The 12,259-nt window shown below is 43.5% G+C and overlaps 1 protein-coding gene across 1 annotated transcript in view; it reads left to right on the top strand.

Moving 5' to 3' along the window:
* Positions 1 to 1,380: 1,380 nt before the first annotated feature.
* Positions 1,381 to 12,259, top strand: part of CFAP58 (cilia and flagella associated protein 58) — a gene marked incomplete at both ends in the record, with an annotated part of 84,425 nt that continues 73,546 nt past the window's right edge. The window contains 4 exons of the mRNA XM_084244557.1: positions 1,381 to 1,479; positions 5,237 to 5,518; positions 7,874 to 8,022; positions 11,604 to 11,760. Coding sequence (XP_084100683.1) covers positions 1,381 to 1,479; positions 5,237 to 5,518; positions 7,874 to 8,022; positions 11,604 to 11,760 — 687 coding nt within the window. The remainder of the gene's footprint in view (positions 1,480 to 5,236; positions 5,519 to 7,873; positions 8,023 to 11,603; positions 11,761 to 12,259) is intronic.

Raw genomic sequence — 12,259 nt, 5'->3', positions numbered from 1 at the left:
TTAGGGTCTCCCCCACCGGCTTCCTTCCCAGGTGCTTTTTCCCATTCACCCTCTCCTTCCCCTCTAGGGTTTCTTTTTAAAGATTTATTTTATTTATACAAGAACCAGGGTACAGGCCAGAGGCGCGGGAGGGTGAGAGGATTCACCAGAGACAGAGTGGGGAACAGAACAGGGGGATCTACTGAAATGCACTGCTGAGGGGAAGCAGCGGGTGTGACAGGAGAGGTCTGCTGCGCCATGTGGGAATCTCCCTGGCAGGGGGGATCGAACCCGCGCTGCAGAGGCTGCGGACAGCTTTACAGCGCTGCGTTCAACCGCCTGCGCCACCAGGGAAGCCCCCCTGGTGGGGGGTTTCTGACTTGCCCGCACACCTCCGCGCCTCACCAGAGGCCCCGCCCCCTCACCTTGGGTCCGCCCTCACCTTGGCCCCGCCCCTCACCCGTGGCCCCGCCCATCAAGGATATTTGCATATTTCCTGCGGACTCCGAGGCTCCTCCCCTTTCGAGCGTACGCCGGCGCCCCTCGGGGGCGTGGCGGTTACCAGGCGACGGGAGGACGCGTCGAGCGCGGGGTTCGGCCCCCGGCGGGGCATAGAAATAACGTGGTGCCGCGGTTCGGTTTTAGACGCTGGGGGGAGGACGCAGCCCCCTCCCCCGACTCCTGCGCGGTGTCCGCGATCTCCACAGCAGCCCCTGAGGCCGCCCCCAGAGCGTCAAGATGGCCGAGGTCAGGAGTCAGCGCGCCCTCTCTCTCGCCTCTAGCTCCATGCCTCCCCGGTGTCGCTCTCCTGTTGCTGACTTATCCTGGGATTCTGACATGCCCCCACCAACCTCCTGTCTCCCCCCCGCAGCCTCACCCGCCCCCCTGCCCCCATCGACTCTGGCTCCATTAGCTCCAAGCCCCCCCAGTTGTGCGGACACCCCCACTCCCTCTATGGACTCTATACTAAGAGCAGTGGGAAAGTCGTGAGTTCCCAGACTCTCACGTAACTGGCACCCCCCCTAGATTCTGAGTCATAAGGTGATCCTACAAGAGAGGAACATTCAGAAATACTGATATCTCATGGACTGGGGACACTTAGGAGGTGGCTTCATAGATACACACTGTCCCCCCTTTTCACTGTCCTTACACCCTGTCATCCGGCCACCATCTGCATTGCTTCTTCTTTACGACCCCATGTTATCATTGACCACTGTGTTAGCATTTTGTAGCCTCCATTCAGCTCCCCACGATGTAGAACACCCCATTTTCGGCCTCCCTGGTGAGGGGTCATTTCTGTAACCCACTAATGAACACCTACCTGTCCATAAGCACCCTCATGTGTAACCTCAACAACCTCAGGTCCCTGATATCACTTGCCATACGCAGTCTGCATCCACCATGGCCCTTCCCAAATCCTTCATTACCCTGTCAGAGGGTATCCTGCATTTCACCCATCCCGTGGGCAGCCCCCGCCAGGACCACTACATACTTCTCAAGGTGTCCTGAAAAACGAAAATTCAGAGTCCCTTGTTAAAAAATTATGAAGAATTTTAAGATGAAGATAGCAGAGTATTGAGCCAAGTGTGGGGCCTGTATCCTGTGTAGATGTTATGCCCATGAAACCAGTGCTGGTCCCAGCAACTCTAACCACCATAATGCCTCCTCCCTATTCCAGTTTGCTCTTGTCTCCTAAACATCATTCACTCGCCCTTGTCATCCTGTCTCTTCCATCTCTAGTCACCCCTTTCTGTGTTCAACAGCCCCCTTTCTTGCCTTATCATACATTCCCTTTCATACTCGCTCCGCAGCTCCCTGGGTTTCACTATGCTCTCCTGTCTCTCACATCCTTGACACTATGGCCATCCTGCTTATCCTATACTCATTCTATCTCTTGTCTTCCCATTTCCTCTTCCTGTTCCTTCTAATCTCCTTCCTTCTTTCCATTACTTGATGTTGGGTATGTCCTTCTTTTCTTTCCCAATATTCATCTTGGGTTATTTCATTCTTCATTTGTCATACATAAACCCCAGGTACCAATACTACAAACTAATTATTCCCCAGTCTCTCTTCCCTTCATTATTCCTCTCATTTCTTCCTTTCTTCTAATTTTCATCTCTCTTGATCTCAGCCAAGTTTTCTTCACCTCTCCTTTCACAAGTCTACATTTCCACTCTGGCTTCATTTTTCACTATTTTTTTTTCAATTTTCTTTTCCCTTTACCCCTCTAATTGGTATTCCCAGCACCTAGAACAGTGTCTGGCAAATAGTAAACATTCCATGAGTAGGTGTTGAATGAAGGGGCATCCTAGTTCTCTGATTAGGTCATGTTGAAACTATGCTTCTAGAATAGACACTACTGTATGTGATAACAGGCAGATAACAACTGGTGATGCATCACAACTAAGAGATTGTTTTTGCTTTGTTTGTAATAGTTGTTTATTTTTAAATGACATGAAAAATTTCTTTTGTGCATGAAAGTTTCTTTAAAACTTTTCTTTCTTTGATGTTTTTCCATCCCTGTACTAATGCCAGGTATATAGGGAAAACCTGGCCTACAAACAAATCATTAGGCTCGTGATCAAGTGTTGACATTAATACCATTTACAGGGATGGAACTGAGAACATTGCCACGATAAATTTTTGTGTGTGCTCATGTTTAGCATCAACAAGGGGAAAGCACAGAACAGCAGCAGCACCATATTTCCTAAATATGATTTCCCCTCCTTTGTGAAATTTCTCTATTGTGATCTTTGCAATAATCTGCTTTTAGTCAGGAAGGAACCCTCCATTGAGTTCAGCGTTATGCTAATGTTGCTATGTTGTTGATATACTTTGTGACTCCACAGCTGTATTAAGATGTGTTCTCTGTTTGCTTTCATGTCATCTTTGGAAATTTAATCAGTAGCACAAATGTTTTGGAAAACCAAGAATATATAGCTTTTTCAATATCGGGCAGTAGGGTTGTCATAGCAAAAGGAAAACTAGACTGCTTTTTGGGATTGGAGAGTGTCTCAGTTGATTTTTTTCATTAACTATAGAGTTTTTAGTGCCAAAGTCCTTTTTCATGTAGAAAAGCAAAGCACAATGTTGCAAACATAAAGACCTTTCAAACCTGATTAGTTCTTAAAAGACTTGAAAGGTAAAGTGGCCTATAGAATAATTCACTTCATATTCTTTAGAATGGCATTCAAGGCCCCTACAATCTATCCCTTGTTCCCTGTTTTTTATTTTATTTATTAATATTATTTAAAATTTTTTAATTATTGTAAGTATTTTTCCTAACTCCCTATTTAGTCTTCTCTTTCCTTCTCTCTATCATACTTCTTGTGTGATAGCCAACTTGTCCTTCTTAACCAATCTCAAATCCTGGATAACTGCTTTCCTTGAACCTTTGCTTAAACCTTGCCATGGGCCAGGAATGGCCTTTCTCTCCCTATCCATTTTAAAGTTCTGCTGTCTCTTCTGGGCCCGCTCAAATGCTACTTTATGAAATTCGCTTTAATTCTTGCTGCTGGGAGTAATTCCATCTTCCTACAGGTCCTTATAGAACTTTGAATCCATTTTATGGCAGGTATCAAATTGTATAATTCCATTATATGCACACATACCCCATCAGTGGTAATATATAAATTCCCCCTGGAAAGACTGATTATAAATTGCTAGCTCCTACAGGTTTCACCATCCAACGTACATACAGCAGATGTTTAACCAAGATTTGCTGAATAAATATTAACCATACTCATTCATTTTTTACTGTTGTGCAGTATCCAACAAGAAGTAGGTGCACCTTTTTGCTGGAGCAGCCATAACACAGTAACACACCTTAGGTGACTTAAGACAACTGAGATTTATTGTTTTAGAGGGTAGAAGTCTAAAACCAAGGTGCTGGCGGGGCCACACTCCCTGAGTCTAGTGAAATCCTTCCTTGCCTCTTCCTTGCTTCTGCGGCTAGCCAGCCATCCTCGGGCTCCCTTGACCTGACGCTGCATTTGTCTAATCTCTGCCTCCATCTTCATAGGTTTTCTTCTGTGTGTGTCTGTGTCCAAACTACACCCACCTCTTTTTAAAAATTGAGATATAATTGACATTGCATTAGTTTCAGGTATATAACACAATGATTGGAAATCTGTATCTCTTGCCAAATGATTCCCACCCTAAGTTTCATAGACATTTATCAGTACGCATAGTGACAAGAATCCCCCCCGCTTTTATGGGGGAATCCAGTCATAGTGGATCAGAGTTCATCTTGCTCTGCTGTGACCTCAACTTTACTAATTACACCTTCATTGATTCTACTTCCAAGTGAGGTCACATTCACAGGTATTGGGGACTAGGTCTGTGATCTACCTTTCTGAAAACACAATTAAACCCCTAACACCAGGGTAATACAAATTGATGTAACTAACTCCTAGGTTCTCATTTAAGTCATAGCTGTATTATATATATGTCTGGTTTTATATTTTTATTATTTATTTATTTATTTTTTAAAGAAGGTAGGTTTTTTTTTTTTTTTTTTTTTTAAAGATTTACTTATTTATTTATACAAGCACTGGGTACAGTCAGAAGCGTGGAAGGGTGAGAGAATTCACCAGAGCCAGAGCAGGGAGCAGAGCAGGCAGAAGGACCGAAGCACACCGCTGAAGGGAGCAGTGGGCGGCAGGAGAGGTCTGCGCGCCATGTGGGACCCTCCTCTGGTGGCCGGGGAGCAGCTGGGGATCGAACCGGCGCCACCGAGGCTGCGGGCAGCTTCGCAACCCAGCGCTCAACCGCTGCGCCACCGGGGAGGTCCTGGTTTTATATTTTTAAATAATTTGTTGTCCTACTAGTCATGGAAAACAAGTATGGAACTGGCATATGAGCATGGCACATTTTAATATACTTGTGGAGATAACCTAGCCTCATCTTTTTAGGGGGTAAACTGATGGAAAATCTTTTTGGAGGATATTCCGTATTTCAGATAGGTTTCACTGAGTACATGTGACTTCGGGGTATCTATACCAAGACTTCCTTACATGTGCTCTCAACACCCCATGGCTTCCCCTTGCATTCCTGGGGGGTAGTAAGAGGTGGTATGGAATGAAGAGAGACCAGGGCTTGGGATCATCATAACAGCTGTCAGGACCTGTTGAATGCCTCTTGCTAGCCAGGATTTAACATGAATTTATCCCAGGTGATCTGACTCTTCACAGCACCCTGGGGCGCTGCACAGCAATGGTATAACAATGCTCATTCCCATCCCCACTCTTCTGTACAGGAAAAGAGTGAAAAACTAGTGCTGGAAGAAACAGCTTTTCAAGAAATCGAAAGGGATTTTCAGGAGGTTCTCAATGAACTTTCGGGAGACAAAAGCCTGGAAAAGTTTAGGATTGAATATGAGAAACTTCACGCTGTCATGAAAAAGTCTTATGACAATGAGAAGCGTCTCATGGCCAAGTGCAGAGAGCTTAATGCGGAGATTGTGGTTAATTCCGCCAAGGTGGCCACTGCCCTGAAGGTCTCCCAGGATGATCAGACCACCATCGCATCCCTGAAGAAGGTCAGTGATCTAGCCCTGGAAGCAAAGGAGGGTGACCATCAGTGCGTCCTCTATTTCAGATACCTTTCGTTCATTGTAGGGCAGCTCTGGGCTGGGATAAAAGAGTTAATAAGTAAAACATTCCATGATTTATAAATTCATTATGCTTGGCAATAGTGTTCATTTTCAGAGAAAATTATTAGCCCAGGTGAATCTCACTATGCAGAAAATAATGTAGAACTTTACTGGCTTGGTTTCTAAGAAATACTGAGTTAGCAAAAAGAAGTAGCAATGAGAAAGTACAACATGAAGAATCTCGATATGTCTTATTTGATGCAAGATGAGAAATTAAGTATCAAACAATGATAACTTGTTAAAGAGATTTTCGTATTTACACACTTTTTATTGTTTTAGGAGAGACTGCCCCAAGAATTCCCAGATACAAATTTTTACCATCTTTCCTCCTTTTACTCCTTTTCCCTACATTGATCTTCCCAGCTCATCCTAACGGGAGGACGGAGATTCAGTCTGGAGGGGTGGGGTGTTGAGGAAATATGCTTTTGCTTTACATCTTTGTTTTTTCATCCTGAAGTGTGCTGCATTATTTTGAAAGCAAAACATATGCGTTCATTGTATATCACAGAGTGACGTGAGGTTAAGGCTTTTTAATTTATAATCAAAACCCTACAGTGAGAAAGAATTTATAAACCTTTTAGGTAATTCCCTTGAGAACATGCAATTAAATATACCCCAATTCAAATGAATTCCCAAGACCAGTGCAAAATAAAACTTAACTCTTTTCTTAGAAACAACCTTTTTCAAATGTCATTTTCTCTCTATTGTCATTTTCTTCTCACTGAAAAACCAGCATAAGAACATTTTAATTCATTTTTAATGGAAAAGACACTCTTATTGTAAATTTAAAAACTGGAAATGGAAGTCATGAATTAATTAAATCTAAATGGTGAAGCTGATTTGGACAAAACATCATATAATCATATTTTCATTTAAAAATTCTTTATTTGTTTGCCCAAAATAGTACATATGGTTGCTACAGAAAAAAACATAGCCCAAAAACTGACATTTTGTTTTGAATCTCTAAATTATATGCTGTCATTACCTAAGAGGCATCTGTCTCTCTAATGTAGCAGTGAGCATGAATTTAAATTAAATTAAATATTCTCTTCCACTGACTTTCTTCCTTGTCAACATAAAAGTGGAATGTTTTCCCCTAAAGCTTATAGGTTCTTACCTGTATAAAGGACTCCTATTCCACTTGACAAAATTTTGCAAGGCAGCTAAGTGGCAGGGCGAAACTCAAAGCCATGGCAACATTTACTGTGCTTTGTTTATTTACACAAATGACTGCAATTCACTTTGAAGTATTTATGTTAATATTCCACATTGCATTCCATAACAGTAAGAAAGCCAGAGCTGCTTGAGTCATTGTTTCCATTCCCTGCTACGGGTTTGTTTTTTCCCTATAAACATTTGATGAGACGCCTGGGTTTGGAAATTACCAAGGCTGTTATGTACAATTAGGTAACAGCAAGGACCACCTTGCTGTGGATTGTTCTAAAGCTCACACTGCTGTCCAGGAGCTTACTTGAGACTTGAGGACAAAACGTATTTTTCATTTTGCATCTTTTGAGAGCCACAAATTTAGGGCATGGATCCAAGGCCATTCCCTGTGTGCTAAAGCTTATTTATTTATTTTTTTTTCTGTGAAAATTCTAGACTTGGCAATGATACTTAGATTTGAATTTTATTTTATTATTATTTTATTTTTTCTTTTTAAAGATTTATTTATTTTTTATTTATTTATCCAAGCACTGGGTACAGTCAGAAGCGCGGGAGGGTGAGAGAATTCACCAGAGCCAGAGCGGGGAGCAGAGCAGGCAGAGGGACCGAAGTACACTGCTGAGGGGAGCAGCGGGCGGCAGGAGAGGTCTGCGCGCCATGTGGGACCCTCCTCTGGTGGCCGGGGAGCAGCCGGGGATCGAACTGGCACTGCAGAGGCTGCCGGCAGCTTCGCAACCCAGCACTCAACCACTGCACCACCAGGGAGGCCCTTAGATTTTGAATTTTAAAAACCTGTCTTAACATTTTTATTAGAAAATCTCCCCAGTTGCAGCAGTCTTTGCACTATGTGAGTCTGTAGCCACACTCACCCATACAAGAAAAAAATGCCCTTTGCCAGCTTGTGTTGAATAATTCAATAAGTCAATATAGACTTTATGGATAATGTATAATATATAATCTTCTTTCCTTGTAAATGAAACTCTACTCTGGTTGTCTTAATATCCTATTTACTAAGTTTATCTTGCACCTGCATCCTAGTAAGTTTTTCTTGTTGATATCCCTTGGCCCATCTAGGAAATTGAGAAGGCCTGGAAGATGGTGGACACAGCCTATGACAAAGAGCAGAAGGCAAAGGACACGATTCTTGCCCTGAAAGAGGAAATAGTGCACCTGACCAAGCTGGTGGAGCAGGGGTCCGGACTGTCCATGGACCAAGATAGCAAGTAGGTCATCCCCTTATTTTTCTTTTTTTTTTTTTAAAAGATATATTTATTTATTTATACAAGCACTGGGTACAGTCAGAAGCACGGGAAGGTGAGAGAATTCACCAGAGCCAGAGTGGGGAGCAGAACAGGCAGACTGACGAAATACACTGCTGAGGGGGGCAGCGGGCACCTTAGGAGAGGTCTGTCGTGCCATGTGGGACCCTCTCGGTGGCCGGGAATCGAACTGGCGCTGCAGAGGCTGCGGGCAGCTCCGCAGCCCAGCACTCAACTGCTGCGCCACTAGTGGAGGCCCAGGTCATCCCCTTCTTGATGCCTGCAGAGCTTGCTGTCACAGAGGCCGCCTTCAGTAGGCAGCCTGGGGCTTGCCTTGTTCTGAATGTTCTTTGTGATACAATACTCTCCTTTGTGGATTTCCCAGAGATTGTTTTCTGTCTGTTGTATTTTTTCCTTTGAATGTTCCTTTTCTCCACACTCAAGAAGTCTTAATCTTATATTAAATGTCTAGTCAGGAGAAAGACATATACCCTTTGGTGTCACTTACAAGTGGAATATAGAGGAACCAAACAAAGGGTCAAAGACAAACTAACAGCAAAGCTGACAATAGAACCAAGGCCACAGAGGGGTGGGGAGGGAGCACAGTGAACTATGGATGCTTTGGTGGTGGGTGTAGTGTGGTAACAACACCTGACGGGGGAGATCCTATACCTCTAAGTTGCAAGCGACATTGTTAACCAATGTCACCTCAATAACAAACAAACAAATAAATTAACTGAGACTCTATGAGTACTACTCTTTCTAAATGAGTAAAAATTTTAGGTTTATATCTTTAAGACTTGTGTGGAATGAACCTACAACCTTTCTGCCCAGATTCCCAGCTCCTCCCAGGCCCTCCTCACCCCACCCCACGATTAGCTTCATCACTATCCCTCCTCCTCCTCAGATTCTAGGTCAAAAAATGGAGACGCGGGCCTCCCCAGTGGCGCAGCGGTTGAGCGCTGGGTTGCGAAGCTGCCCGCGGCCTCTGCGGCGCCGGTTCCATCCCCGGCTGCTCCCCGGCCACCGGAGGAGGGTCCCACATGGCGCGCAGACCTCTCCTGCCGCCCGCTGCTCCCCTCAGCAGTGTACTTCGGTCCTTCTGCCTGTTCTGCTCCCCACTCTGGCTCTGGTGAATTCTCTCACCCTCCCGCGCTTCTGACTGTACCCAGTGCATGTATAAACAAAACAAACAAACAAACCAGCAAAACAAATAAATAAAGCATGCCTCTATTAAAAAAAAAAAAAATGGAGCCACTCTTCACCCCTCCACTTCTCACTGACTCAGTCTTCTAAGTATCACTTCAGTCTCTCCCTCCTCCCAATGGCCAGTGCCATTGGGGCCCAATGCCCTGTGGGATTTGGCAGTAGATATACTTAACTGTTCTCCTTGTCTGCAAGGACACATCTCCCCTCTTCACTGCCTTCCACATACCATATTTATGCTTCTGAAATTCTAACCTTAGGCTTCTGACTCTGGCATGAACACCTTTGACAGCTGCCCATTCGCAAAGACCGTAGTCCAAAATATAGAACACGTCTCGCAGAGACTTGGTTAGATCTGTCCCAGGCAGCCTTACTGGATTCAGGCCCAGCGATGCCATGCTAGGTCATGCCTCTGACACGTTGGAGCATGTTGTCGGGTATGCAAGAAACGCTATTTCTTCCTCCACATAGTGAACAACTATACATCCTCTAAGATCCATTTCAAAACCCGCTTAACTTTGCCATCATCATCTCTGTTCCAACCTCCTTCCCACGCCCAGACCCAGTGGTTAGATTGCAGAGTCACTCTGTTCTGTGTGTGTAGGACCGCACACCTACCTGCCTCTGGTCTGACACTCATCACTTTGTTTTGAAATGACTTGTTGCTGTGGTCCTTGCTGGCTAGGGCGAACTCCTTGGAGGAAGACACCTTTGCTTTCCCCTCCAGGAGTGTAACACTGTGCAGGGCATGCAGCACTTTGCATTAATTGATGCATCAATAATGAGCATATGCTTCCTTGGGCGTCCTTATCCTAACCTAACTGCTCTCTAGATTTATTATGCTTTCTAGATAAATTTATCCAATGCTGAGAGGTAATTCTACATGCAGGTGTTGAGAGGGATGGACTAGGAGAAACAAATAGAAGATGTATTTGTAAAAATGGACTCTATTTCTTTATTAAATAAATCAAGCATAATCAGAGCAACTAATGTCTGAAGAGCAACATGAGGAAACTGATTCAATTAGGAGGTTATTATTTTAATTTTGGGGGTCACATTTTTGCTCTTTCATATGTGCACATGTTCTACTCAGCCTCCAACAAACCACCTGTGCCAGTACCCCTGTGTGCCTCCCCCCACTTCCTTCTGGCATCTTTAGGAAGGGTTGTAGTGAGAATTGAGCATGGTAAGAAGAACTGGAGCAACTGTCCAGCCCAGAATTTGGCTCCAGCAGTGTGCTCAGGAGTAGTATCTCTCTTCATAGTGACCTACAAGTTTGAGGTTTCATTTCTGGAGAAGAGTTTGAAAGCAGTTTTGAAGGTTCCTTTAAATTAAATATTTTTTCCTATATCAAAGTTGTTGGCAAATAAACATTGTCAAATTACTGTTCCAAGCAGGCATTTGAGGACTGTCAGCTGCCAGTGTCTCAAGTGCAAGTTCCCTTCTGCTTTCTCAGCTTTAAAGTAACTGCCTGACTTAGATTAATTCTGCTGCACAGGTCATATCATGCATAGTTTTTCCACTCTCAAAATGCTAATTCTGCAGAAAGTCATGCCAAATCATATGTAATACTTTTTGAAATGCCGAGGTAACTGGTTTACAATTCAAATCAATGAATGTTATCACACACCCTCCAAAAACCAGCGTCATGAACGATTTTCCAAATTTTGTTCTTGGGAACATTTTTATCTGGGTTGTGTCCCATTGGGGGAAAATAATCTCTATGGTTGAATGGATAGAAAACTGGTAATGTGTGTTATTTGATTATGTTTATGTTTCATTTTAGGCTTTATAGCTGTGATCAGAGCCCTCCAGTGAACATATTAAACAAATAATTTCCTAAATTAATTTTTTTAATTTTTCATTTTCTTAGGATTAATTATAAGAGTTGACAATACTAATATAATGTTATTGTAACAAAATCAAATAATACAGAGGTGTGAAAAGTAAAGAACAAAAATCATCCCCTTAACTCTTCTACTCTAAATTCCACTCCTCAGAGATAACCAGTTACCAGGTCTGGAGGTCTATAAAAATGCCTGTAACACACACACACACACACACACACACACACACACACACACACACTTACGTGCAAACACAAAGACACTGTGATTTTTTAAAAATAAGGAAAGGAATCATATTATTATTGGAATTTCTTTTTCAGTTAATGACTCACAAACAGCTTGCCTGTCAGAGCATAAAGATCTTCCTCTTTTATACCTGAATGGTGTCCACCCAGGGCCTGATGTCTTTCCCATGCAAATGAGCTCAGAGTATGATAAGAAAGACCCCTGACAGGTGGCCATTTATTCTGTCTCCTGTGTTCTTCTTTTTAGCATTCGAGATTTACTGAAGTTCAAAGAAGAAGTGACAAAGGAGCGAGACCAGCTCTTGTCAGAAGTGGTGAAATTACGAGAATCCTTAGCTCAGACCACTGAACAGCAGCAAGAAACAGAGCGATCCCGAGAAGAGGCAGAAGTGGCCATCAGTCAGGTCTGTTCACCCAGAAGAGCAAGATGAAGGACATTGTGTCTTTCCACAGGGCCTATTCATTCCTCTCTCAAATCCCCTGGGTATGCAAAGGAAGCATCTACTGTTCTGCTTGTTTCTTTGGTTTATTCTGGCAAAAGCAGTTGTACTGAGTCATTCCCCCCACATCCTTTGGCTGAGAAGTCCCTGAGGTAGGGTGTTCCCCTCGGTTCTGACCCTAGAAGATGTCCCTGTGAAGGCCAGGGTGCCCTCCATCTTGGGATTGTGAAAGCAGTTTCCCTTTGTCTTTTTTGGTAAGGAAGCCATTTAGTGGAATTCTTTTTTTTTTTTAATCTTTTTTTATTTTATTTTATTATTTATTTATTTATTTTTTTAATAGAGGCATGTTTTATTTATTTGTTTGTTTGTTTTTTGTTTATCCAAGCACTGGGTACAGTCAGAAGCGCGGGAGGGTGAGAGAATTCACCAGAGCCAGAGCGGGGAGCAGAGCAGGCAGAAGGAC

Source organism: Talpa europaea (genome assembly GCF_964194135.1).
Source record: "Talpa europaea genome assembly, chromosome: 10".
NCBI classification, from domain to species: Eukaryota; Metazoa; Chordata; class Mammalia; order Eulipotyphla; family Talpidae; genus Talpa; species Talpa europaea.
This window is presented reverse-complemented; position numbering and strand designations above follow the sequence as displayed.